Below are 26,763 nucleotides of genomic sequence, written 5' to 3' on the forward strand. Positions count from 1 at the left end.
GGGAAAAGGAACCCACCACCTTAGGCACAAAGGCCGGGTTGGGCCTCAGAATCACCCGGGCATCCCCCGGGAAGAACTTGGTGCACGACGGGTGTATCGAAAGCACATGGATATCACCGACCAGCTTAGCCTTGCTGAGGCCAGGGCCAGCAACAGCACAGTCTTAAGAGAGACGTGCCTCAAATCCGCTCCCCCCAGTGGCTCAAACGGGGGGCCCTTAAGCCCCTCCAGAACCACAGCCAGATCCCAAGGCGGCACCAAGGGTCTGGAGACGGGGAGGAGCCTGCGCGCGCCCCTCATGAAACGGCAGACCAGCGGATGCTGGCTCACCGTCCACTTGCCAAACCCCATGTGGCAAGCGGCAATAGCCGCCAAGTACACCTTAACCGTGGAGAAGGCCCGTCTTTTGTCAATCAGGCCCTGCAAGAATGACAAAATTGCACCCACCGGGCACTGAAAAGGAACATGGCCCGCACCGCGGCACCACTCCTCGAACACCCTCCACTTACAGTCATACAAAGACCTAGTGGAGGAAGCACGAGCACCCTGAACAGTGGCTATCAAGTCCTGTGGGAGCCCCACAGCCGACACATTGAGCCACTCAGGGGCCAAACCCACAGTTCCAGGCGCTCTGGTGCGGGTGGAAAACCATCCTCCCTGCGCAGCGGGAGCCGCCACGGTTGAGCGCGAGGCATCCTGTACACCTCCGCCAGCCAGTGCATAGCAGGCCAATACGGAGCAACCAATAGCAGGGTGTGGCCGTGGTCCCTCACCCTGGACAGGGTAGGGGGTATCAGGGCCAGGGGAGGAAACGCTTAAAGAAGTCCGCACGGCCAGGTGTGCGCTAAAGCGCTGACGCCCAGGGGAGCGCTCATGCTGCGCAGGGAGTAAAACAGCGCACACCACGCGTTGTCCTCCGAAGCGAACAGATCCACCCCGGCCCGCCGGTAGCGCGCCCAGATCTGTTCCACCACCTCCGGGTGCAGAGCCCACTCCCCGTACACCGGTGAGTCCCGGGACAAGAGGTCCGCACCCGCGTTCAGGACCCCCGGGACGTGCGTCGCCCTCAGTGAGAGAAGACGCCCACAACTCCAGAGGATGAGTCTGCGTGCCAGCATGTGCAACTGACGGGAGCGCAACCCCCCTTGGCGATTGATATACGCCATTGTCGTCGTGTTGTCTGTCCTGACCAGGACATGATGACCCACGAGAGACGGGAGGAAATGCCTCAGGGAGAGGAACACCGCTGAGAGCTCCAGAAAATGTATGTGAGGCAGCAGGAGACCCGGGCTCCAGCGGCCACTTACAGACTGGCCCTCGTGTATCCCGCCCCAGCCCGTCAGGCTGGCGTCCGTAGTGACCACCTTCCTGGACAACACAGAGCCCATGGGCACGCCCTGTGTCAGGAAAGACGGGGCCCGCCAGTGGTGCAGCGCCTGCATACAAATCGGCGTCACCAACTCCCGCCGTGCGCCATGACGCACGGGGTCCAGCGCGCATGAGGCCACCCAAAGCTGGAACTCCTTCATTTGCAGGCGGCCAAGCCGGACCACGAGGATGGCCGAGAAGCCGAAGACAAAGCCTGAACTGAACGGACCCGCCCGGGCGAAACAGCGCCAGGCATCCTCTGAAAGCCTTTACCCGGTCCTCTGAGAGGCGCGCGGTAAAACTCACTGAGTCCAGAGACAGCCCCAGGAAGACGATGCTCTGCATCGGGGACAGCATGCTCTTCTCCTCGTTTATCACAAAACCCAAATTGAGTAGGTGACGCACGAGAATTCGCGTGTGCGCTCGCGCCAGCAGCAGCCAATTGTCCAGACAAGTAGCCAATCGGATGCCCTGCCGCCTGAGCGGGGTGACCGCCGCCTCCGTGCACTTCACGAACACCCTCGGGCTCATGGGAGCATGCGGTACTCGTAACAGACCCCCCTGAAAGCAAACCTGAGGTACTTTCTGTGGAGGGGATAAATGGGGATGTGGAAATATGCATCCTTCAGATCGATGGAAGTAAACCAATTGTTCTGACACACCAGACGCAACAGGGAGGCATGTGTGAACATCCTGAACCTGTATTTCCTGAGATATTTGTTCAAAACTCTCAAGTCCAGAATAGGGCGAATTCCTTTCCCACCCCGTTTGGGGACCAGGAAATATCTGGAGTAAAAACCGCTCCGACTCTGTTCGGGGGGTACGACACCCACAGCTCCCTTGTTTAACAGCGAGACAATTTCTCCCTGTAAAACGCGAGCTGAATCTCCCGCAGCATGGGAATGTATTATGCCTGTGAACTGAGGGGGGGGGGGGGCGACAGCGAACTGAAGCCTGTAACCCCTCGAAATCGTCCGCAACACCCAAGGAGACGCCGGCAGTCCAGCCCACTGCACTTGTCTGCGACACAGCTGGGACTGCAAACCCTCTCCCAACGCGAGAGGCCCCAACCGCGGTGCTCTGGCGACCTCCAGTGGCGGAGTCGCGCTATCGCACCCGGGCAGCACTGCGCATGCGCGAGCCCGTAAAGCGGAGCGCAGCGTTGTGCTCTCCCCCGCCCCGGCAGAGACCCGCCGGGGAGGGACAGCGGGTATTGCTACCACACTGCTCATGAGCAAGTTGGGCATTAATTTGGCATTTTTTAGTTGCTGCGCCCTCGGCCACAGGCCTGGTTGCGACAGCGGGACACATTTTATTTTCTGTGCAAAAACTTGTGTGTGTGCGTGCTTGTGGACATAGGGAGGGGCGTGCACGCCAGACCTCCCGTGAACAAATGTCCTCTCTCTCCCGGTCCGCTCCAGAACGTGGAGGGACCCTGGGTGCACGCTCGGCTGCCAAAACAGTGACGATAGGGAATGGGGAACAACCAGCCGGGTCACTGACAGAGAAGGACGGGGGGTCATGCCGCCCGCTTCTTCTTTCGGGCCTCGGGGTCGACGGCGCGTGCGGGCGGTGCCGCGTTAATTTAATGTGTTAATGTTTACATAATTAATGTAATGATAATGTTAAATTGCCGCGCCAACCGGCTCTAGCCCCCTGTCCGGGCCGGGGAGGCGGGGCGCGCTGGGGCTGTGGCTGCTTCGGAATCTTGAACTGAGCAGCCATAGGATCCGCCTGTGCAAAAGATTTCCTCTTCACAGGTGGGGAAGGAGCCGGGGGTTTCCGGGGGAGGCAGAGCTGGAGGGCTTCGTCATCCCTCTTCTTGGCCTCGCACCGTCGCTGCATGGAGGCAAGCGCAGAGCCGAAAACACCCTCTGGGACGATGGGCATGTCCAACACGTCGTCCTTCTCCCTGTCCGACAGGTTGGCGAGGTTGAGCCACCGCGCCCGTTCCTGCAGGACCAGGGTCCCCATTGCTCTCCCCGTGGCCTGAACCGCGCAGTGTTGGATGCGGAGACACAGGTCAGTGATGACCGGGATCTCCTCCCAGGCGGACGGGTGCTGCCTGTGTGCGAAGTCCTCACACAACTCTGCCTGGTAGGCGGTGAGCAGGGAGAGGACGTTCAGGGCCCTGGCCGAGAGAGCTACCGCCTTGTAGGCCTTCTCAGTCAAGGCTGACTGGAAACGGTCCGACTTAGATGGCAAGGAGGGGCTCCGGGAGGAGACCGCCGACAGCCGCGGGTGTAGGTGGGCTGAGACGAGCGGCTCCATTGGAGGCATGCGGAGCAGATCCAGGCTCTCCATACCCTCGCAGTCGAGGGATGAGGCACCGGGAACCGGGCTCCTGCTGCTGACGGTCCCTCCAGGAGCGCGCCATCTCATCCAGCAGCTCCGGGAAGACAGGGAGAAGTCGCTTCGACGTACCCCTAGCCGAGAGCAATTTCTTCCCCTCGTAGCGGGACCTGGTCGTCTCGGCTACGGCAGTCGGCCACGGGATGTCCAGTCGATCAGCCGCGCGTTTGCACATGTCAAACATGTCAGAACTGGGGAGGGGAGAAGCTGGTGTGCTGCACTCATCTCCATCCCGGGTGCTGTCGAGGGCCCCGGGCAGCGCAGCCTGGGCCTGAGGGGAGAAAACGTCCTCCTCCTCGTCATCCTCTGAGATGAGGACATCCGAGGGGTGGTCCTCATAATCGTCCCCACAGTCCTCCAGGACGTCTTCCTCAGAAGCGGGAGCCGCGACCATGTCGAGCTGGGAGCCCCAGCTGGCAATAGCCCGCGGCAACCCCACTGTAACGACCACCTCTCCGTCCTCCTCTTCGACGTCCCGGACGACGGAGAGGGTCGCATTCAGACAGGCTAGCCTGGCGAGCCAGCCGTCTGCGGAGACCCTTGACCGTGAAAACAGCGCAGTGTTGACTCGAGCCGGGAGCGTCGAGAGCCATGTTCCAGCCCCAGGCAGCCTGAGCAGACCTGGTGTGGATCCTTGCTCGAGATCTTGTTCCCACACCCGCAGGTGCGGGGCTCCCTCCGAGTCTTGAGAACCTCTGGCGTGAGGAACTTTGGCCTCCATCCTTCGCGAGCCGGCGAGCAAGCAGAGATTTGAGGCAGCCAGCTAGCCAGTGCAGCTAGGTGGATGGGCTAGCTAGCTGGTGTGCTCGCTCGCCACTAGTGACCGAGGTCGGACACCCGGTCGGACGAATAGCCGTGGTGGGGCTCCGGCCCAGTAGCTGGCGTGCTAGCTAGCCACGAGCCGAGGAATTAGCCGGAGAGCTAACTCCAACGGTCGACCACCGTGGGGACGTGACGAACCGCGACAAAACCAGCTAGCTGGTGTGCTAGCTAGCCGCGAAGCCGAGAGATTTAACCGGAGGGCTAAATGCTCGACTGCCGATCGCCGTGGAGGGGCGTCGAAGACTGCCTAGCCGTGGTGGGGCTGAGGGAATCCAGGTAAACCTCCGGTCTCGAAGACCAGCGTAGCGGAAGGTCCAACGAAAACTAACTAGCGCCCGGCGACAGAAGCCGATAGCTAGCGTGGACGCGAGAAGCTACTCCGAGTGAGAAGAGGTGTTTGAATGAAGGTGTTCCCTCCGGCGCCAGCCTATATAGGCAGGTGGGTCTACCCCCCCTGGCGCGGATGGATTCTTCCACCGGCCAATCAGGATTGGCGGAATGATAGAGCTTCTGAGGTTGCAGCGGGGCGTGCCTCCCCATAGTGAGACACCGAAACAAACATTATGAAATAGAACAAACATTTTCATTGTTTTTGCATGTATATTTGAGTCTCTAATGGGCCTACTAACACACAAAGTATGAAGTGAAACAACCCAATCATTTTGTTGTGGTCAGCCGAAATGAAAACAAGTCAGTCCCTGCAAGCCATTCAAATCTCCCGTGTCACTCTACGTCACGTTCAGGGACCCCGCTAGCTAGCATAATGTCTTCGCACGGAGAATACTCTGTTCTTGGATGTACTAAGCAGCACAGATCATCTCCCAAGCTCAAAGGACAGCAGAGCCAAGTGGATACATTTTATTTTTGACGGCAACTTTCCGCTGAAATTGGCAAAACACTGGCAGTGTGTGCTAGCCATTTTTTGCCCGATGCAACCGTGGAGATAACATGGGCACTAAAGCTATCGTTTAGTCAGGGAGAGAGGACAATGAAATTTGTCACAGTGGCATCGAGTGTGGATGGTCCAGGCTAGCCAGCTATATTTGAGGTAGCATAGCGCCGTCAACAGCCCTCGTTCTCTAGCCTGCCGCTCTTAGCTGAGCTCATTTGCATATGAAAAAAAAACGCTCAATCCGCTCAATCTGATCTCGTGGTCAACGGAGGGGTATAGAGGCTTGCTAGAACGGTTATTGTGAGTGGTATTTTCAGCAAAAATACTCAACTACATGTTTTGGGGACCCCAAAGACTTTTAATTAAATTGTTGAAAATTAGCATAATATGACACCTGCACGATACTCCACACCTCCTTCCACACATCAGTTTACAGCAGCGCCAACACAAAACGCTACAAAGCTAGTAACGTTAGGTGCTTGATGTACAGTAGCTAATTAGCCCGTAGCTAGTACTGTAGTTAACAAATCATTCTCACAGGCTTAATGTCTAAGAATGGATGCCACTAACCTACTCACCCTGCTTTACATGTACAGTAAGACCACGGTTTTGTCCTGATGAATTTCAATCTGGAGTTTGTGAAGCGTTTGTACCTTCCACATATAGTACACACCTAGCATCAACTCCTATGTTGTCACCTGCTGTCTGAAATCCAAATCTCATGGATATATCTCTGTGTAAAGTAGTTCAGGCCTTTGCTACTGGGGCTGACAGCTGTTAACATGTTCAGCATTGAGATGACAAGTTAATAAGCTAAAACTGCTTCGATGGTATGCAAACGACTTAACTGTCCCATCTGGGAGTTTTTTTTTTTAAGGTAAACTTTGCCCAGTAAACTGGGCGAAATCGATGAATGCGATTAATTTGCGTTAATTTAATGCGTTAATGCGTTAATGTTTACATAATTAATGTAATGATCATGTTAAATTGACAGCCCTAATAGCATCATAAAGTGTGATTTTATATAGCATCATAATTAGATCTGTCAATTTAACGCGCTAATTAGACTAATTCATTATGCAAACATTAACGCATGAAGATTCATTAAATTAATTAATTGCATTCAGCTGTAGGTGGCACAGTTGCCGCGCTGCACTGGTTCCTCCCAACTCTCCTCTCATTAGCCAATCATGAAAAGGCCACGCCACCATGCCTCAACGCTGGCTGTCCCATTCATACGTTCTGCAGTATTACCACCTCTGTTGCAGGCATGCAGAGCTGGACAGAATATTCCCCCATTCCGTGACGGTGCTTTTTAAACAGAACGCCGTGACGTGAAGATGCGAGATTCCTGCCAGGAAAGTGCTGAAAGTATGAAACCGGCTAGTGTGTCTTACCGTAGGGGGGCTTGGTGAGGTTGAGACAGAGCAGGTGGTAAGTGTGTCTTACCGTAGGGGGGCTTGGTGAGGTTGAGGCAGAGAAGGTGGTAAGTGTGTCTTACCGTAGGGGGGCTTGGTGAGGTTGAGGCAGAGCAGGTGGTACAGTTGTGTGAAGTTAGAAATGTCACATGCTGCAGCATTTCACCTTCGCGGTATTTGGCAGGGAAATCCCGTTGGAAATCTCGTGGGATTTCAGACGGGTGTTATTTCGTTTTAGTGATGCACCACCGCCAGGTGGCGTCTTTGAGTAGATTTATCAGGCTGGGCTCAGTGTTTTTCTCCTATAGTCTACGAATGAAGCATCATTAAATTTCACATTCTTTAATTTAAATGATCTTGAAAAATCCCACGTCAGAAACCTTGGGGTCATATTTGACACAGACCTCAAGTTTGACAAGCAAGTGAGATCTGTGGTGCAATCCTGTTTTTTCCAACGGCGCACAGTATCCAAAATCAAGTCCTACCTCTCCTCCAGCGACCTACGGAGGGTCGTACTAATGCTCATCTTCTCCAGACTGGACTATTGTAATGCCCTCTATGCTGGGGTCACCGACAAGACCATCCACAGCATGCAGCTAGTCCAAAATGCTGCTGCCAGGCTGGTGACAGGCACTAAGATGAGGGAACACATTTCTCCTGTCCTCTCCTCCCTTCACTGGCTCCCAGTGAAGCGCAGAGTGAAATTCAAGATCCTCACGTATGTTTTCAAAGCCTCAATGGTCTCGCCCCAGCTTACATCAAAGATCTCCTGGACCAACCTACCAGCTTCAGGCCTGGTCGCCTGCTCAGATCTGACAACCAGATGACCCTGAAGGTCCCACGGTCAAAACTTGTGACAAAGGGAGACCGTGCATTCTCAGTGATGGCACCTGGGCTATGGAACAAGCTTCCTCTGAACATCAAGTCCGCCACCACCCTGGACTCTTTTAGAGCACAGCTTAAAACTCACCTCTTTGTCACAGACGATCTATAATTTATGTCCTTGTCTTGTGTCTTAAATGTAGTTTCATTTGGTGTCTCTGCAGTCCTGTTTTTTTGTTTGTCTCTCTTTGTACCCGGGCTGCGCCCCGGGCTGATGTAACAGTTGGTTGGGGGGCGCATTATAAATAAAAATAACATAACATAACTCGCCAGCGAACCTGGACTAGACTATTGTAACCCCCCCCCCCCCCCCTACAAATTCTTTTATATTCAAATAAACTGGATGGACCGGTTTCCTAGCCCTGGATCGTGGGGAGGGGGGTAGCCTACGTTAGCGGGTGCTTTGCCATGACCGGCCATTCCACAGGCGTTGGATTGAATTCGCTAGTTTGATTGATAGATGGATGGATTTAACGTCCAAAGTATTGTGCAAGTGTTGTATAGGCCCATGTGTAAGAGATGACTGGTTGTAACCATGAACTCAGCCAGAGGTAGGCCCTACTGTAGATGATCAGCATTATCACCAGTCTCAATTGATGCTTTCCTACGTGTTGCCATTCATTTAAACCACCATCTCATCTAGACTACTTCTGTTGCTGCATTTTTACATTTATGCTTTCATGATTTTAGAGCGCAATCAACATTTTCCAGGATTCCAATAAGTCCATCCATTCATCCAACTTTGTGCTGAGCGCAGCGCAGGCTGGTAGCCTACTGTCAAGGATCACGACTGATGCACTCCCTTAACACGTATCGCAACTCCCCAGACCATCAAGAGAATTTCAATATGAAAGACCTTAAGTGGGGTATTCCAGGAGGTAGCCTAATGTAGCAAGTCGTCGGTCTTCATGACGCACTGTTATGCTTGTTTGCTGTGTAGATCCAGTCATAGAAGCGGGCATCTCGTCCGGCGATTTGAAACAGCTGGTCAATTCACCCCAACAAGAATAGCCAAGCGAAGGACAAAAATTAAACCACAAACTTTACTGCTGGTATTGAAACAACTGTGTTAGCCTAGTTCCATATGAGAACACTCCTCGGTCCAATTCCGTATAGTAGATCAGCCTGTGTCCACGTAGTTGCTAGCTAACTGGTGTGTACATTCCATGAATATCCGAAGCAATTATTCCCTATGTAGTTCACTATGGGTAACACTACTTGGGGAATAGGGAGTGAGTGAACCATTTCAAACACATCTCTAGTCAGCCCCGTTAGCTAGCTTACTCGTCCTGATGCCATGTTTCATGAGAACACTCTGCTAGCTAGTTAGCCTACTGTATTAAACCTCTACTTGTCCCGATACCTTGTTATACGAGTTAACAGATACAGACCCGACGATAGTTACAGAGATAGATAGGCCTACTATAGATAGATAGGCTTTGTTCGTAATAATTAAAATTACAACCAGACAGAGAACAAGGAGTTTGAGTTCACATAGTTGTTAGCTAACTGGTACAGTAGTTAGCTAGCTAGCTGACCCCTGACGTCTGTCCCGTGTTACGTGAATGGTGGTTGTTTACGTTGCAGTCTAGCTTACAATAGCTTCTCACGCCGTTCACTACCATTCCATATTTTTTCTGATTTAAGGTCCCATGACGGGTTTCTCTTCCTGCTTCTGCCTAAGCACTCCACAATACCACAATACAACGGTGTCATGTTTTACCGTAGGAGAAGTGAAGAAGACGGTAGCTATCATGGGGCTGAAGCAGTTAGCTAATGTTAAGATCATTCCTGTAGCTGCTTTGCTGCTAATGCGAGCTCGTCTCCGTTCCTGCCCGAGAAACAGAAGTTGAACTAATAGCATCAAAATCAAAATAGCTACAGGAATCATCGTTGTAAAGTTAGATATCTGCTTTTTAGCCACCGACAGCTACCGTTAATATTATGGAAGCTGCTGTCGTGAGCTAACTTGCTATCACGGTCTTATCGTGCAGCTTCACAGCCTGCTATTAGCAGACAGCACTAAAGTTGACAAAATCCCACTTGCACATCATTAGAATTCCAACCATTTATATGGGATTTATCATTCAACTAAACATGGAACCTGAATACTACCTGGTATTTCAACCTGCTGCCATCAGTGATCGGCGCGTCTGCTTGTTTGCGTCATGAATATCCTACGCAATGACATTCCATGTAGTGTCCCAAAACTGTTAAATCATTCCCTATGTAGTTCACTATGAGTAGCACTACATAGGGAATAGGGAGTGAGTGAACCATTTCAAACACATCTCTGGTCAGCTCCGTTAGCCATCTTACTCGTCCTGATGCCATGTTCCATATGAAAACACTCAGTTAGCCTACTGTATTAAACTTCTACTTGTCCCGACACATGAGTTAACAGATAAAGACCCGGCGACAGTTACAGAGATAGAAACTATAGATAGATAGGCTTTGTTCGTAATAATTAAATTGCAACCAGACAGAGAACAAGGAGTTTGAGAACAAGGTAGGCTCATCTAATGTGCGAGATGAGCTACAGCAATGGGTCAATGAGTAGTATTACTGTGGGCGTGCGAGCGGTGGTGCGGAATGCCGTAAAGCGCCTGTTAGAATACCGCGGGTCAAGTTACATTCTTATGTTCTCACATCTGTAAGTGTGTCTTACTGTAGGGGGGCTTGGTGAGGTTGAGGCAGAGCAGGTGGTAAGGGTGTCTTACCGTAGGGGGGCTTGGTGAGGTTGAGGCAGAGCAGGTGGTAGGCTTTGGGACAGTCCTTCCTGTCACACATGACCAGCTCCCCTCCCTCCCCGCAGTGGAAGCAGGTGAACTCGTGCGTCGCCTGTTTGCCCTCCGGACGAAGCTTCCTCTTCCTGGGCTTCAGCTTGGCGTTCCTCGCCTTCTCTTCCTTCTCCATCACCACAGCGCTCTGACACACACGCGCACGCACACGCACACACACACGCACACACACGCACGCACGCACACACACACGAACACACACGCACACACACGCACATCAAGACAGAAATATCATCAATATCACCACCATCACCAGGACTGTCAGATATATCGGACACCCAATGGAATGCATTGCCTGATGTTTGTGGATGATGAAACGGTGACATGGCTCCTGGAGGTGTGCCTGGATATATAGCCCGGGGGACCCCTCACCCAGGCTCGGGGGGGGGAAAAGGATAGCCCCTTGACCTGAGCCTGGGGGGAGAGGACGCAACAACGAACCCACACGACGAAGAAGAAGCGTGGGAGTGTGTGAGACTGTATGAGAGTGAGTGTGTGAGTGTGTGTGTGTGTGTGTGAGTGCGGGAGTGTGTGTGTGCCTCCTCACCGTAGGCCGCACCCCCAGGAAGCCGGAGCAGTTGTGAGCCCCGCAGTGACAGGAGGTCCTCCAGTTCCCCACGCAGTCCAGGTTGTAGTTGAACGTCAGCTCTGACCCTGGGGAGGGGGGGGGGTCTCAGATCACACGCGTATGTGGGGGGAGTTGGAGTGCTACAGCATGTGTGTGTGTGTGTGTGTGTGTGTGTCCTCACCAGCCTCGAGGTCACAGAGGGTGAAGAGTCCTATCCGGACCTCTCCGTTGACCATCCACTTCTGGGTCTCACAGTTGGGGCTGCAGCTGTGGTTCATGAACCGAGACGAGTTCCCCTTCGGCCCTGCGTCTATCACACGGTCCTACACACACATGCACACGCACGCACACACGCACACACACAATTTCATTTTGGTTTTTCAAAAAACTGTAAAATATAATTCTAGAAAAAAGGAAGGCAGACTGAATAACTGGACCAGGTCCAGAGCTGAACTGACCAGGGCTGAATAACTGACCAGGGCTGAATAACTGACCAGAGCAGAACTGACCAGGACTGAACTGACCAGGGCTGAATAACTGACCAGGCCTGAATAACTGACCAGGGCTGAATAACTGACCAGAGCTGAACTGACCAGGGCTGAATAACTGACCATGACTGAACAACTGACCAGGGCTGAATAACTGACCAGAGCTGAACTGACCAGGGCTGAATAACTGACCAGGGCTGAATAACTAACCAGGGCTGAATAACTGACCAGGGCTGAATAACTGACCAGAGCTGAACTGACCAGGGCTGAATAACTGACCAGGGCTGAATAACTGACCAGGGGTTGCGTTACCTTAGTGAGGGTGAGCATGTAGAAATTGGACACGCCTTTCTCATGGGCACGTTTGATTCGCTGCTGGCACTCCTCCGAATCTATCACCTCCCCCACGTACTCCATCACAAAATCTCCCTGTAGAGGAGAAAACAAAATGCACCCTGAACCAAACTGTGCAGACATCAGAGAAATGGAACCAGGCCGGTCCAGTGGATGAGCCCTCTCAGAGAGGTCACAGGGGATGAAATGGGACTGGGCCGAAACGCTCACCTTCCTCAGTGCCTGATTGGTCCGCAGGCCCCAGCCACGCCCCTCCGTCTTGAACACCTCGGTCTCAGAGTAGACGCACTTGGAGAAGCACTGGTTCTCACACCTGTCCCCTGCAGGACACACCTACAGCACGCACACACACACACACGTGCACACACGCGCACGCACACGCACACACGCACACACATGTACACACACAAGACGGTCACAATGAGGTCATTAACCTCATTTATATTATAGTGTGTGTTCAGTCTCGTCCACACACGACCAGAGCAACAGACATGAACCATGACCAGACGGTCCTTACAAGCTCTGCCCCCAACACGCAGACATGAACCTGACCACTCCAGACAGGACTCCCTACAAGCTCCGCCCCCAACATGCAGCAGTGATCACATTGAAATCCACACATTTTTTGACAAGGAACTAGCCTATACCAGGCTGGGCGATATCTCCATTTTTTTTCAGTGTTATGGACGATTCACGATTTTAATCGATTTTTTACATGAGCTCATTACATCACATCAATCAAAACATACAGTGCACTCCAAAAGCATTTAAGAAGGACACATTTCTAAACCTGTAGCATCACCCAGTATGGATGAAAATCAGCCTACTGTATTTGGTTAGCTAGTCTTATTGATCCTTAGTCCGCTAGTCTTATTGATACTTAGTCCGCTAGGCTTATTGATCCTTAATCAGCTAGTCTTATTGATCCTTAGTCCGCTAGTCTTATTGATACTTAGTCCGCTAGGCTTATTGATCCTTAATCAGCTAGTCTTATTGATCCTTAGTCCGCTAGTCTTATTGATCCTTAAGCCGGGCGTAGACTGCGATTTTAACCGTAATGTTGGTGAAAGTTTCAGTCCTAGCGTCTCAAACCTGATCAGAGCGTATGACGTGCGCTCACACTGTTCGATCGCTGTCACTCACGAGTGTCAGACTGCTTGTGACACGGGGGACATTTCTGACACATCAGAGATGTGTGGGGAGGTCGCAGCCTTGTCTGTAGAACATGGGAGTAATCAGCCGTCGGTCGCTGACCTCTGACCTGTCGCTGACCCTCTGACCTGTCGTTGACCCTCTGACCTGTGCACCTTGCGTCACACTGATTTGTCTTCACCGTGCTGGGGTTTCTCCATGACTGTGAACGTAGTCTGCAACAACGTGGCGAAATCGTGGACAAATGGCTCAGTCTACACCCAGCTTTCTGGGTTCACAGATGGACAGAACAACAGACATATAAGCAGACAGAGGGACGGAGGTGTGGACACACACAGACAGAGGGACAGACGGGAGGACGGGCGTGTGGACACACAGACAGAGGGACAGACAGGAGGACGAGTGTGTGGACACACCTGAGGGTGGCACTCGTACTGCAGCATGCGGTTGAGGCAGGGGGAGTCTGGGCTGCAGGGGCGCTCCTCCGAGGGCAGACAGCCACAGCGCTGGAGCTCCGACAGGTCGGCCTGCTGAGCCTGCACCCTGCCCACCGGACGGTTACTCTGAGAGAGAGACCACACACACACACACACACACACACACACACACACACATCAATACAATACATCCAATGATCGAAGGGTTGGTGGTTCGAATCCCGGCTCCTCCTGTCCACATGTAGAAGTGTCCTTGGGCAAGACATTGAACCCCAAATTGATCCTAATGAGCAGGCGAGCACCTTGCATGGCAGCTGACGCCATTGGTGTGTGAAAGGGTGTGTGAATGGGTGAATGAGAGGCCATTGTAAAGCGCTTTGGATAAAAGCTCTATATTGCATGGCAGTGCAGTCCATTTACCATCTACCACGGGAACAGACAGAGTGTGTGTGTGTAGCGGGGGTTTGTGTGTGTGTGGTACCTTGATGAACTTGTAGGGCGGGGGTTTGCGTGTGTGTGCGTGTGTGTGTGTGTGGTACCTTGATGAACTTGTAGGGTGGGGATTTGCGTGTGTGCGTGGGTGTGGGTGCGTGTGTGGTACCTTGATGAACTTGTAGGGTGGGGGTTTGCGTGTGTTTGTGCGTGTGGTACCTTGATGAACTTGTAGGGTGGGGGTTTGTGTGTGCGTGTATGTGTGTGTGTGTGTGGTACCTTGATGAACTTGTAGGGTTGGGGTTTGCGTGTGTGTGTGGTACCTTGATGAACTTGTAGGGTGGGGGTTTGCGTGTGTGTGCGTGTGTGTGGTACCTTGATGAACTTGTATATGGGGGGGTGAAATGTGCCATTTCTTACCGCACGGAGCGAACCGAGTACCATTGTACTTGATAGGAGGACTGACGTGACTCACAACGTTTTGTCCTAGCGGCGGCCTGAAGTAAGTCAGCAATGTGTGCACTGGTCGCGGCATTCGCGTGGCTCACGTTAGCTCACGTAATTATGGCCCGTGTGGATTTGCTAACTGAGAAGACAAACCTGACGAACGTCGCTACTTGCCCACGCGTGGTATTGCGAACGTAGCCAACGTCCCTTCTTGTCCACGAGTGGTATTGCGAACGTAGCTAACGTCGCTACTTGTCCACGAGTGGTATTGCGAACGTAGCTAACGTCAACGTCGCTACTTCACTATTTCTTTATCCAGGCATCTTAGTTTTACCAGTTTCATTACAGCGGAGCAGGTTATATTTGCTCGTATGTGGTATTTATTCTGTTCACAAGTTCGCGATCATACAGCCAGGCTACAGAGCTCCAGAAACCGCAGCCATAGCAGAGGAGCGGCCGGAACAGAATGCTCCTGTTGCGGTAGAGGAACGCGGCTAATAGGGGAGTTTGTGGTGCTATTTTCCATTCGCCCTTGATGAATCCTAACACAAATCCATATCTATAACATATTCATTCTTCTTCTTCTTAATATTATTATTATCATAACCGTACTCAGCGAATGGAAAATAGCACCACAAACTGAGCTATTAGCCCTGTGCTTGTACCCGCAACAGGAGCTCTCTGGGCCGGCCACAATGTGATGCAGCTCGGCTTGGCATCAGGGATTCTGGAGCTCTGTAGCCTGGCTGTATGATCGCGAACTTGTGAACAGAATAAATACCACATACGAGCAAATATAACCTGCTCCGCAATAATGAAACTGGTAAAACTAAGATGCCTGGATAAATAAATAAAAATTTGAAACGATATATTTGACAGAATCAGTATTTTACACATCACCCCACGTAATAATCTTAAATATCAAACATGTTTGATATTATCGGGGCTGGTGCTAAAACGTCAATGGTTCCACAGTCTGGATGCGAACCTGACCGCACTCAGTGCAGGGTTAGTTAGGGCTACAATAATAAGATTTTTTGAATCAGACAGTCTACACATACATCTGTTCATTAGGTTCCGTAACACAGCAGCACAGGTGGGTACACAGACACTCGCACGCGCACATGTACACATATGCGCTAAGCCGTTTAGGCCTATAATGAAATAGCCTATTAATAGAATTGTGAATAAATGACTTGAGCGTTTATGTTACACAGGCAGCAGGCTAACATAAACGTTGAAATTATTGCATTCTGTAGATGTTGCCAGACAGATGAGCCACAAGCTGCAACAACCTTGACAAGCAAATTGAGTGACATAGCCTACAGACAAATCAGTGTTGAATGCAGAGGCTCATTGTTTGTGTAGGCTATTCGTTGGGTTAATCAGCCTGACAGTCTGATTTCTATAGCCTAACTCTTATCATACTAAATGTTATGTTGGAATATGCTGGGTGCGTAAGCTTTTCTTGATTCAATAGATGACTAGATTTACTAAATTTCTGATTCAGGGTCTGGAGTCATGCTCTCAGTAGGTTAGAATAACTGGGACAAGTAGGTATGGAATGTTGAAAACCGGGACATTGAAGCGTTTTAAATTTGTTGGGAGACCGAAAACCCTTGATACCACGACAATCCCGGACAAACCGGGACGTCTCGTCACCCTGCAGTAGCCTATCCACACACAATAGCCAACTTTGGGTATTTGCATTTTAACCTGGATTTTATCATTGATATAAGGGTCTTTTGGAAAAGGTGAAGTTAAGATTTTATTTCAGAGACAAATGTCTTTTTTCTTTTCATGTCAGATAAAGACTGGTTGAAACACCGTTCTTGCCCGTTCACTAGTACTACTCGCTATGTAGGCAGGGGCGGGGATCCTGGGGGGGTCAGGGGGGACATGTCCCCCGCAATATTTGAGATCATTAAAATTGTCCCCCCCCCCCCCCAATATTTAGATTGGGGTAGTGGCATTCAAATGACCATACAGCCGCGTAAGAAGATGTCCTCTCAAAAACATAGTCTTGCAAAATTTCAATGTAGCCTAAATGACCCCCCCCCCCCCCAAAGTTGGATACAGATCCCCGCCACAGCGCCACTGCATGTAGGCATCAGTCCATTGTGTTCGATCGCTACTGTGCCTAATTTCGCTGGATTGGTTTGTTACAAAGTGTCACTCATCACTGTATAGGCGACTGGAATGCGAAGTCAATTAGCCTGCCCTGACAATAGGCTTATGATGCTTATGCTTGAAGTGGGTGAGGTGGGAGGTATAGTGGAGGAGAATGACGCCACCCGGGAGGTAACCGAGTTCCAGTAGACACTAGCCTACAAGAACAACTCTGAACAAAGAGTGGCAGTCAGGTTCTGATTAGTCATTGGTAGGTCCATGATTTATACTGCAGGCCATTGTGGGTAGACTCTCCCCTTCTGTCTTTCTAACCGGAAAACATAGCATTTATGCGTTAAGGTCTCCGGACACTATTTACTCCACATATAGTACCGTACTAATAGAGCCTGACAAATTGAATTTGAATAGCCTGGTTATTAATTTTACTAGGCTACATTGAATAATTTATCATATAAATAAATGACCTGCCATTGTTTTCAAAATAAAACATTTTAAAAGCAAAAATGATAACATCAGCTGTATGGTAGCCAAGAAGATAACTAGCAGGTTACCTACCTATGGTGACCAGAGTCCTAATAGCCACGTTGACTGACGGCGACGACGTGTTTACTCAGCTACTTTAGGGAATAGCACAAGTGCTCACGTAGCAACGTTAGCTACGTTAGCGAATAGCACACGTGCTCAAGTAGCAACGTTAGCTACGTAAGCGAATAGCACACGTGCTCAAGTACCCCCGGCCCTGACGAGCGTTTGCTGGGTTAGCTACGTTAGTGAATAGCACACGTGGTCACGTGGGGACGCTCGTCACGTGTGTCTGCTCAGTTTGCAAATAAGTGGCACTTTCCACCCCCCATACTTGTAGGGTGGGGGTTTGCGTGCGTGTGTGTGCGCGTGCGTGTGTGTGTGTGTGTGGTACCTTGATGAACTTGTAGGGTGGGGGTTTGCGTGTGTGTGCGTGTGTGTGGTACCTTGATGAACGTGAAGGGTGGGGGTTTGCGTGTGTGTGCGTGTGGTACCTTGATGAACTTGTAGGGTGGGGGTTTGCGTGTGTGTGTGTGTGTTTGTGTGTGTGTGTGTGGTACCTTGATGAACTTGTAGGGTGGGGGTTTGCGTGTGTGTGCGTGTGTGTGGTACCTTGATGAACTTGAAGGGTGGGGGTTTGCGTGTGTGTGCGTGTGGTACCTTGATGAACTTGTAGGGTGGGGGTTTGCGTGTGTGTGTGTGTGGTACCTTGATGAACTTGTAGGGTGGGGGTTTGCGTGTGTGTGCGTGCGCGCGCGTGTGTGTGTGTGTGTGTGGTACCTTGATGAACTTGTAGGGTGGGGGTTTGCGTGAGTTGCGCTCCTGTTCCAGAGCCTCCCTGCTCTCCCTCTGAGCCTTGAGCTCCTGGAACCTCCGGGCAGCCTCCTCCAGAGCTGACACACACACACACACACACACACACACACACACACACACACACACACACACACACACACACACACACACACACACACACACACACACACACACACACACACACACACACACACACACACACACACACACACACACACACACACACACACACACACACACACACACACACACACACACACAATCAATACACACCCCACACCTACCACCACCAATACACACCTAATAGGAAAACACGTGTGCCATATTGTGTACTAGCTGTGTATCCACCGTGTGTGTGTGCATCCATGTGGATTGTATATGCTGAAAACCAACTGCCCACTGGGGACAAATAACGTTTGTCAGAAACTTTGTTTTTAGAGTGGTGGCAGCAGTTGCTTTGAAAATATTCACACATTTTGTAAACTCCTGGCACTCCTACGGTTTTGACAGCTCACACACATTATATATCAAAATGTTCACACAACTGTGCTAATTTGTACAATGTAAGTATCTAAGCTGTGTGACTTATAGTTTTTGCTGTATGACGATTTGTTCGGCAACTGCGCTCCCCATTGAAATGTATGGTGCCGCACTAACTTTTGAGCTGCTAATTTTGCATGTTTACCCTTTTTCTAACTTGTCACCATGGCTACACAGACATATTATACATGAAAATGTTCAGCAAGTTCCCAGGATTCCTACGGTGTCAATATCTAAGCTGTAACATTTATACTTTTTGAGAGAGAGCTGTCTGAAACCGGCATGCCTTTACATTGAAGAGAATGAAGGACTGCTTAGAGTGTCAGTTGGGATTTGAATTTGGGGACACGAGCAGGATCTCTTAAAGGTACAGGCACACTTTTATGACTACAGTGGTAGCATCACACCACAGACCACACACCTCCCCTGAGTGTGGTAGAGACACACGGTCTTCACTGATGAAGCCAGGTGGGTGGCCCAGAGAGGGCTACACTGTCCACGGCCTGCTATGACATGAGGGGGCGGAGTCTCGCCATCACGCCACTAACGGTTGTTAGGGCAACACCATTGAAAATGCCTATCTAAATAATCTATCTAAACTAGTAGAAACAGAAGTTATTTGGATAAAATGTTCCCATAATTGGCTCCAATGGTGGGAATTATCCGCCTGAAAAGCTATGAAAACATAACAATATTTACTTTAAAACTGTTTAAAACGCTTTTCAAAATGAAGGTGACGTCAACAAGGACGCTGCTGTTTCAATTGCTGAATGACTGAACTTGCGTCCTCCCGTCCTCGGGAGTTCATACTCTGATGCGAACTTCCAAAGTCCGGACTAGCAAGGACGCAAGTCCCAACTTGTGCGAATTGTGCCAAAAGGGCCATGGAGATTGTCCGGAGGTCACTGCACTGCCCTCGACCCGCTGTGATCCGAGGGGGCGTAGTCTCGCCACCACGCCACTATCCATGCCACGGAACCCACAACTCAGTCCCTGAGTGGGCTAGAGACACACGGTCTTCACCGGTGGGGGCAGGTGGTTGGCCCGGAGAGGGGTACACTGTCCACGACTAGCTCTGACCTGAGGGGGCAGAGTCTCCCAACCAACCACGCCACTATCCACGCCACGGAACCCACAGCTAAGTCTCTGAGTGGGTTAGAGACACACGGTCTTCGCCGGTGGGTGCATGGAAAACACACAATCCCACCACGTTGTTTGATAGTAGATCCAGTAAATTTCACATGTTCTAGCAAATCCTTAACGACCAATGAATCAATTTTTGATTCCTTGTTTACATCCCTTGTTTAAACTTTTCTCTCCCAGGGTGGTGGAGCTGAGTTGAGCCTCTAGGTAAAACCCTCTGTACGACCCCACCTTTCTTGAAGGTCTTGTTGACGTTGATCTGTCCCGTGACAAAGTTCTTGTCGTTCTCCACGTAGGGGAAGACCCGCCCCTGGTTGATCCAGTAGTAGTCGTGGGAACCAAAGAAGAAGACGGGGAAGTCTCCGATGTCGTGGCGGAGAGCCTGGATGTTGGAGGGCACCAGACGGGGGTTACAGATCTCCGCTGGCCACCACCTACAGGAGGGAGGAGGAACAGGGGGGGGGCAGGGGAGAGAGAGAGGGGAGAGGGAGAGAGGAGCAGGGGAGAGGGAGAGAGGAGCATGGGAGAGAGAGAGAGGAGCAGGGGAGAGGGAGAGAGGAGAAGGGGAGAGGGAGAGGAAGAGAGGAGCAGGGGAGAGGAGCAGGGGAGAGGGAGAGAGGAGCAGGGGAGAGGGAGAACGGAGCAGGGGAGAAGGAGAGAGAGAGAGGAGCAGGAGAGAGGGAGAGAGGAGCAGGGGAGAATGAGAGAGAGAGAGGAGCAGGGGAGGAGAGAGAGAGAGAGGAGCAGGGGAGAGGGAGTGAGGAAGGAGATTTGCTGCCTGGCTGTCATTGGAAAGAAAGAACTTGTTCTTCGCTGACGTGCCTCTATTATAAAAGAAGGTTCATAATAATTCAACTGGTGTGTCATGGCTCCTCACCTAGACTTTCCCATCTTGACCCAGACGACCCTAACCGTGACCTCCTCACCTGTAGTTTCCCAGCTTGACCCAGACGACCCTAACCGTGACCTCCTCACCTGTAGTTTCCCAGCTTGACCCAGACGATCTGTTTGTAGTGAGGCTTTCTTCCCGCCCTGCAGTCACTACAGGACCACGCCCCCTCCGCCGACTCCACCCCCTCTGACTCCAAACACTCTGGATGGACCGCAGCTGGACACGACTCACAGCACAGTAGCTTCCCTCCTGCAGGAGTGTGTGTGTGTGTGTGTGTGTGTGTGTGTGTGTGTGTGTGTGTGTGTGTGTGTGTGTGTGTGTGTGTGTGTGTGGAGAAAGGAGCATCAGAGACTTAGAGAAAGCAACTCAACAACTCACTTCAACACTTCATTGCTATACTCTGAACCTTGTTCCCAGCATCCACCATCTTTCTTACACCTATCCAATCATTTTAGATCTACAGAACTGTTGAGAGGCTCAGAGACGTTGCGCCTTGTCAGAGTGTAAAGGGTAATCTTCTACACACAACTAAGGTACATGGTGTAATAAATGGTGTAATAAATGGTTATTTGACTGTATTGACTGCAGTGAGAGCAGGTATGAAAGGCAGTTTCTGCGAAGCAGGTTCAGTCAACATATACAGCAACACAGACATGATACAGCCATGATACAGCCAGCACGCAGCCCACAGCCATCACAGAGAAAATATCCAAAACAGAAAAACAGCAACCAATGCAAAGCTGACATGCAGTGGTGTTTTTAGAGGAAGTGGTCCTTTCTCCTACACCCCCATTGTTGCCCGACCACACACACGCACACACACACTGCCTTGGGTGGACTATCTCACTTCCAACAGCTATTTTTTGTGCTTATTATGAACTCTTGGTATCAGAATAATCATAGATATTCACTGTTTCAGTCAGAGACTTCATTCATAACAGCCAGTGGGCTGAACAGAGGAAGAGCAGTCGACATGTTTGTGAGTTCAGTATCTTCATCTGACTGACTGCATGAGTGTCCTTCCATCTAAGGCAGAGTTCACACAGGTCAGAGGTCAGGCCGGACGGCCAATGAGAGACAGTTATTGAATTCATCAGATCATTCCAGCCAATAGGGGACCAGGTCAGCTATACACAGATAGGCGACGGCCTGCTGTCATGGAGATGAGCTCAGTGTGGTGAAGCTGTGCACCTCCAGCAGCAATACAGGAAGTAGAATAACCCACAGCCAATAACCCTGCTCCCACACAGGAAGTCCCCTACACCCACACAGGAAGTCCCCTGCACCCACACAGGAAGCCAAATAACCCAGTGACCCGAGCCGCGATAAACCCCTAAGACAGAGGATGGAAGCTAACCCAAGGACCTCTCAGATCTTGAGAAGAGAGACATTAAGGAACATTTACAATCTGCTCAAATTCCCTGTCTGCGCCTGCCGGGGTCAGAGGTCATTTCCCAGCCTGGTTCAGCGTTAGGGTTAGGGTCAGGCAGGTCAGAGGGAGAGCAGCTGGCTGGCAGCACAGAGGCAGGAGGGAGGGACGGCTAATCAAGCTGAGCACAAGCACTAGTACACACACACACACACACACACACACACACACACACACACACACACACACACACACACACACACACCTCACAAGCACTAGTACACACTCCACACACACACCTCACAAGCACTAATACACACACCACACACACACACCTCACAAGCACTAGTACACACTCCACATACACACACACACACACCTCACACACACACACACACCTCACAAGCACTAATACACACACCACTAACATACACCTCACAAACACTAATACACACTCCACACACACACACACACACACCTCACAAGCACTAATACACACTCCACACACACACACCTCACAAGCACTAGTACACACACCACACACACACCTCACAAGCACTAATACACACTCCACACACACACACACACACACCTCACAAGCACTAGTACACACTCCACACACACCTCACAAGCACTAGTACACACTCCACACACACACACCTCACAAGCACTAATACACACTCCCCACACACCTCACAAGCACTAGTACACACTCCACACACACACACACACCTCACAAGCACTAACAAACACACCTCACAAACACTAATACACACACACACACACACACACACCTCACAAGCACTAGTACAAACTCCACACACAAACACACCTCACAAGCACTAATACACACACACACACACACACCTCACACGCACTAATACACACACACACACACACACACACACACCTCACACGCACTAATACTGTACACACACACACACCTCACAAGCACTAATACACACTCCACACACCTCACAAGCACTAATACACACACACACACCTCACAAACACTAATACACACACACACACCTCACAAGCACTAATACACACACGCACACCTCACAAGCACTAATACACACACACACCTCACAAGCACTAATACACACACACACACCTCACAAGCACTAATACACACTCCACACACCTCACAAGCACTAATACACACACACCTCACAAACACTAATACACACCACAGAAACAATAATACACACTCCACACACCTCACAAACACTAATACACACACACACCTCACAAACACTAATACACACACACACACCTCACAAACACTAATACACACACACACACCTCACAAACACTAATACACACACACACCTCACAAATACTAACACACACACACACCTCACAAACACTAATACACACACACCACACACACACTCCACACAAACACACACACCACACACACACACCTCACAAACACACACCTCACAAACACACACCTCACAAACACACACCACACAAACAAGCACCTCACAAACACACACCACGCAAACACACACCAAACAAACACACACCACACAAACACACACCACACAAACACACACCACACACACACCTCACAAACACACACTTCACAAACACACACCACACAAACCACATAAACACACACCACACAAACACACATGCACACCTCACAAACACACACCACACAAAACACACCTCACAAACACACCACACAAACACAAATACACACAACACACGTGCACACCTCACAAACACCCACCACACATACACAAACCTCACAAACACACACCACACAAACACAAATACACATCTCACAAATGCAAACACACACCACACACAAACACACCACACACACAAATACACTCAAACAAACCAACAAACCACACACACACAAACAAACAAACAAACACCACACACACAAATACACACACCTCACAAACAAACACATACCTCTAAATCACAAACACACACCTCGCAAACACACACCTCACAAACACACACACACACACGCAGGACTGGGCCAAAGGAGAAGAATAAAAACTGTTGAGTTACCTTTCCCAACATTCTTTTTGGTAGCTGGCGAAGAGGAGGGAATCATAGGTAATTTCAACTCAGCAGTGTCAGCAGGGTTTGACTCAGTCAGAAGGTAGTGGGACTTATAGGCATATGAAGTTAATATGGTGTCAGTTAGGTCCTGCACTAACAGTCCTATACGAGACACACAGGAAGAGATGGGTGAGCCGCAGTCAAACTACAATACCCAGGATTCCACAATACACAAGCTGTTAGAGAGAGACAGAGAAACACAACTGTCATTCCATTCCAAACAGATAAACAGCGTTTAGCATATTCCACCATGCGAACAGAGCATTCCTGATCGCTGTGTACAAATGACTCTGAGGTTAAACTCAACCAAGATTTCTTTCTGTGTGTGTGTGTGTGTGTGTGTGTGTGTGTGTGTGTGTGTGTGTGTGTGTGTGTGTGGCAAATATGTATGGGGGCTGTACTTAGGGTTTGTTTTTTAAGGGTCTGGGGAGGTTGGGATGTGGGTATAGGGATGAGTGAAATCTTTGCTACATAACTTTTTGTATTCCTTCTATGTATGTAACTTTCCTACTGTATACTATTTGCCCCACTATTTTAAGACTGTATATTTATTTGCCCAGGGACTGCAGGTGGAAATTAGCTGTTTAGCTATAACCTTGTACAGTGCATCTCTGTCTATTCTATAGGGTAAATGTCTACTGTACCTTGTCCCTGTCTTAAAAATAAATAAAATCAATCAATCAAGATTTCTTCCGTCCTCAATAAAAGACGGGATTATGAGAATTAAACTGTTGTGGGCGGATGTGCTTCTGGTGAGGGGAGTGGCCTGTGAGGTCACAGGTTATTATATCGATCACAGAGAAGTACCACATGGTACGTTCTTAGATCAACAGCAATACTGTGCACGCAACAAATACATCAAACAAATAAATACATAGACATTTCCGTTAGCACTCAAATACATCATAAACAAATAAATACAGAGACACATTTCAGTTAGCACTCAAATGCATCATAAACAAATAAATACTTCAAATGACCGCACTGTGGGAAGCAGCGGAGTGGAGGGAGGAGGGACAGGAGGGAGGGAGGGAGGAGGGACAGGAGGGAGGGAGGGAGGGAGGAGGGACAGGAGAGGGGGAGGAGGGACAGGAGGGAGGGAGGAGGGACAGGAGAGGGGGAGGAGGGACAGGAGAGGGGGAGGGAGGGACAGGGGAGGGAGGGAGGGAGGGAGGGAGGAAGGAGGGACAGGAGAGGGGGGGTGGATGGATAGCAGGGCTGGGCAGAGCACTGTTCCACTGCTGGAGCTCAGGTACGTGCAGCTAGACCACAGACCTGGGGAGAGACGGCCAGTTAACGTGATTACTCTGTCAGTCTGCGGGACAGACAGCCACTAAGGACACCTGGACAGACAGACGCTGGGGTTAGTCAGGGTCACACCTGGACAGACAGACGCTGGGGTTAGTCAGGGTCACACCTGGACAGACAGACGCTGGGGTTAGTCAGGGTCACACCTGGACAGACAGAGGCTGGGGTTAGTCAGGGTCACACCTGGACAGACAGACGCTGGGGTTAGTCAGGGTCACACCTGGACAGACAGACGCTGGGGTTAGTCAGGGTCACGCCTGAGAGGGACAGACGCTGGGGTTAGTCAGGGTCACGCCTGAGAGGGACAGACGTTGGGGTTAGTCAGGGTCAGCCCTGGACAGACAGACGCTGGGGTTAGTCAGGGTCACACCTGGATGGACAGACGCTGGGGTTAGTCAGGGTCACACCTGGACAGACAGACGCTGGGGTTAGTCAGGGTCACGCCTGAGAGGGACAGACGCTGGGGTTAGTCAGGGTCACACCTGGACAGACAGACGCTGGGGTTAGTCAGGGTCACACCTGGATGGACAGACGCTGGGGTTAGTCAGGGTCACACCTGGACAGACAGACGCTGGGGTTAGTCAGGGTCACGCCTGAGAGGGACAGACGCTGGGGTTAGTCAGGGTTACACCTGGACAGACAGACGCTGGGGTTAGTCAGGGTCACGCCTGAGAGGGACAGACGCTGGGGTTAGTCAGGGTCACACCTGGACAGACAGACGCTGGGGTTAGTCAGGGTCACGCCTGAGAGGGAACACAAGCCCTCCTCTTCCTCTGTTGCCAGACGACCATGTCACTGCACCCACCCACACACCCATCTACCTACCTCCCTCCCTACCCACCCACCTACCCACCTCCCTACCCACCCACCTACCTCCCTCCCTACCCACCCACCCACCTACCTCCCTCCCTCCCTCCCTCCCTCCCTCCCTCCATCTAAGATACAGAGCTGACCAGTCTACAGTCTTGCAGTCAACATCAAGAAAATACATACATACATACATACATAATACAAAACAAAACAAAACAAACAACAAAACAAAAGAAAAAAAAGAAACCAAGTGAAAAGGCCCTGTAGAAGGATGAGTGGACCCAGGACCAGGCCAGGCGTCTCACCTCGGGCGCAGAGGAAGCACCAGCCCACGCTGACGGGCGAGGACAGCAGGCCGCCACGCCGGGCGCTGCCGTGGTTACAGCAGATCATCAGGTGGTGTGAGAGGACCAGGCTGCCGGCCGTCACACAGCCGTCCCCCGCGTGATAGGCCAGCGGGCAGCGCAGGCAGCGCAGCAGACGCCCTACCAACCAGAGAGAGAGAGAGAGAGAGAGAGAGAGAGAGAGAGAGAGAGAGAGAGAGAGAGAGAGAGAGAGAGATGGAGACAGAGAGAGACAGAGACAGAGAGAGAGAGAGAGAGACACAGAAAGAGACACAGAGAGATACAGACAGACGAGAGAGAGAGACGGAGAGAGAGAGAGAGAGAGAGACAGAGTGAGAGAGAGAGAGAAAGAGAGAGACAGAGAGAAAGAGAGAGAGATGGAGAG

General features: G+C 50.9%; 1 protein-coding gene across 1 annotated transcript in view; it reads right to left on the reverse strand.

The window, feature by feature from the left end:
• The window catches only part of nsd3 (nuclear receptor binding SET domain protein 3), a 65,520-nt gene that overhangs the window by 2,342 nt on the left and 36,415 nt on the right, over nucleotides 1-26,763 (reverse strand). The window contains exons 15-25 of the mRNA XM_084440010.1: nucleotides 26,340-26,519; nucleotides 23,863-24,018; nucleotides 20,540-20,705; nucleotides 19,796-19,998; nucleotides 17,846-17,958; nucleotides 13,514-13,660; nucleotides 12,156-12,278; nucleotides 11,904-12,020; nucleotides 11,285-11,426; nucleotides 11,083-11,189; nucleotides 10,455-10,662 (exon numbers count right to left, since the gene is read on the reverse strand). Of these exons, the coding sequence (XP_084296136.1) occupies nucleotides 10,455-10,662; nucleotides 11,083-11,189; nucleotides 11,285-11,426; nucleotides 11,904-12,020; nucleotides 12,156-12,278; nucleotides 13,514-13,660; nucleotides 17,846-17,958; nucleotides 19,796-19,998; nucleotides 20,540-20,705; nucleotides 23,863-24,018; nucleotides 26,340-26,519 (1,662 nt within the window). The remainder of the gene's footprint in view (nucleotides 1-10,454; nucleotides 10,663-11,082; nucleotides 11,190-11,284; nucleotides 11,427-11,903; nucleotides 12,021-12,155; nucleotides 12,279-13,513; nucleotides 13,661-17,845; nucleotides 17,959-19,795; nucleotides 19,999-20,539; nucleotides 20,706-23,862; nucleotides 24,019-26,339; nucleotides 26,520-26,763) is intronic.

Source organism: Borostomias antarcticus, assembly GCF_949987555.1.
Source record: "Borostomias antarcticus genome assembly, chromosome: 6".
NCBI classification, from domain to species: domain Eukaryota; kingdom Metazoa; phylum Chordata; class Actinopteri; order Stomiiformes; family Stomiidae; genus Borostomias; species Borostomias antarcticus.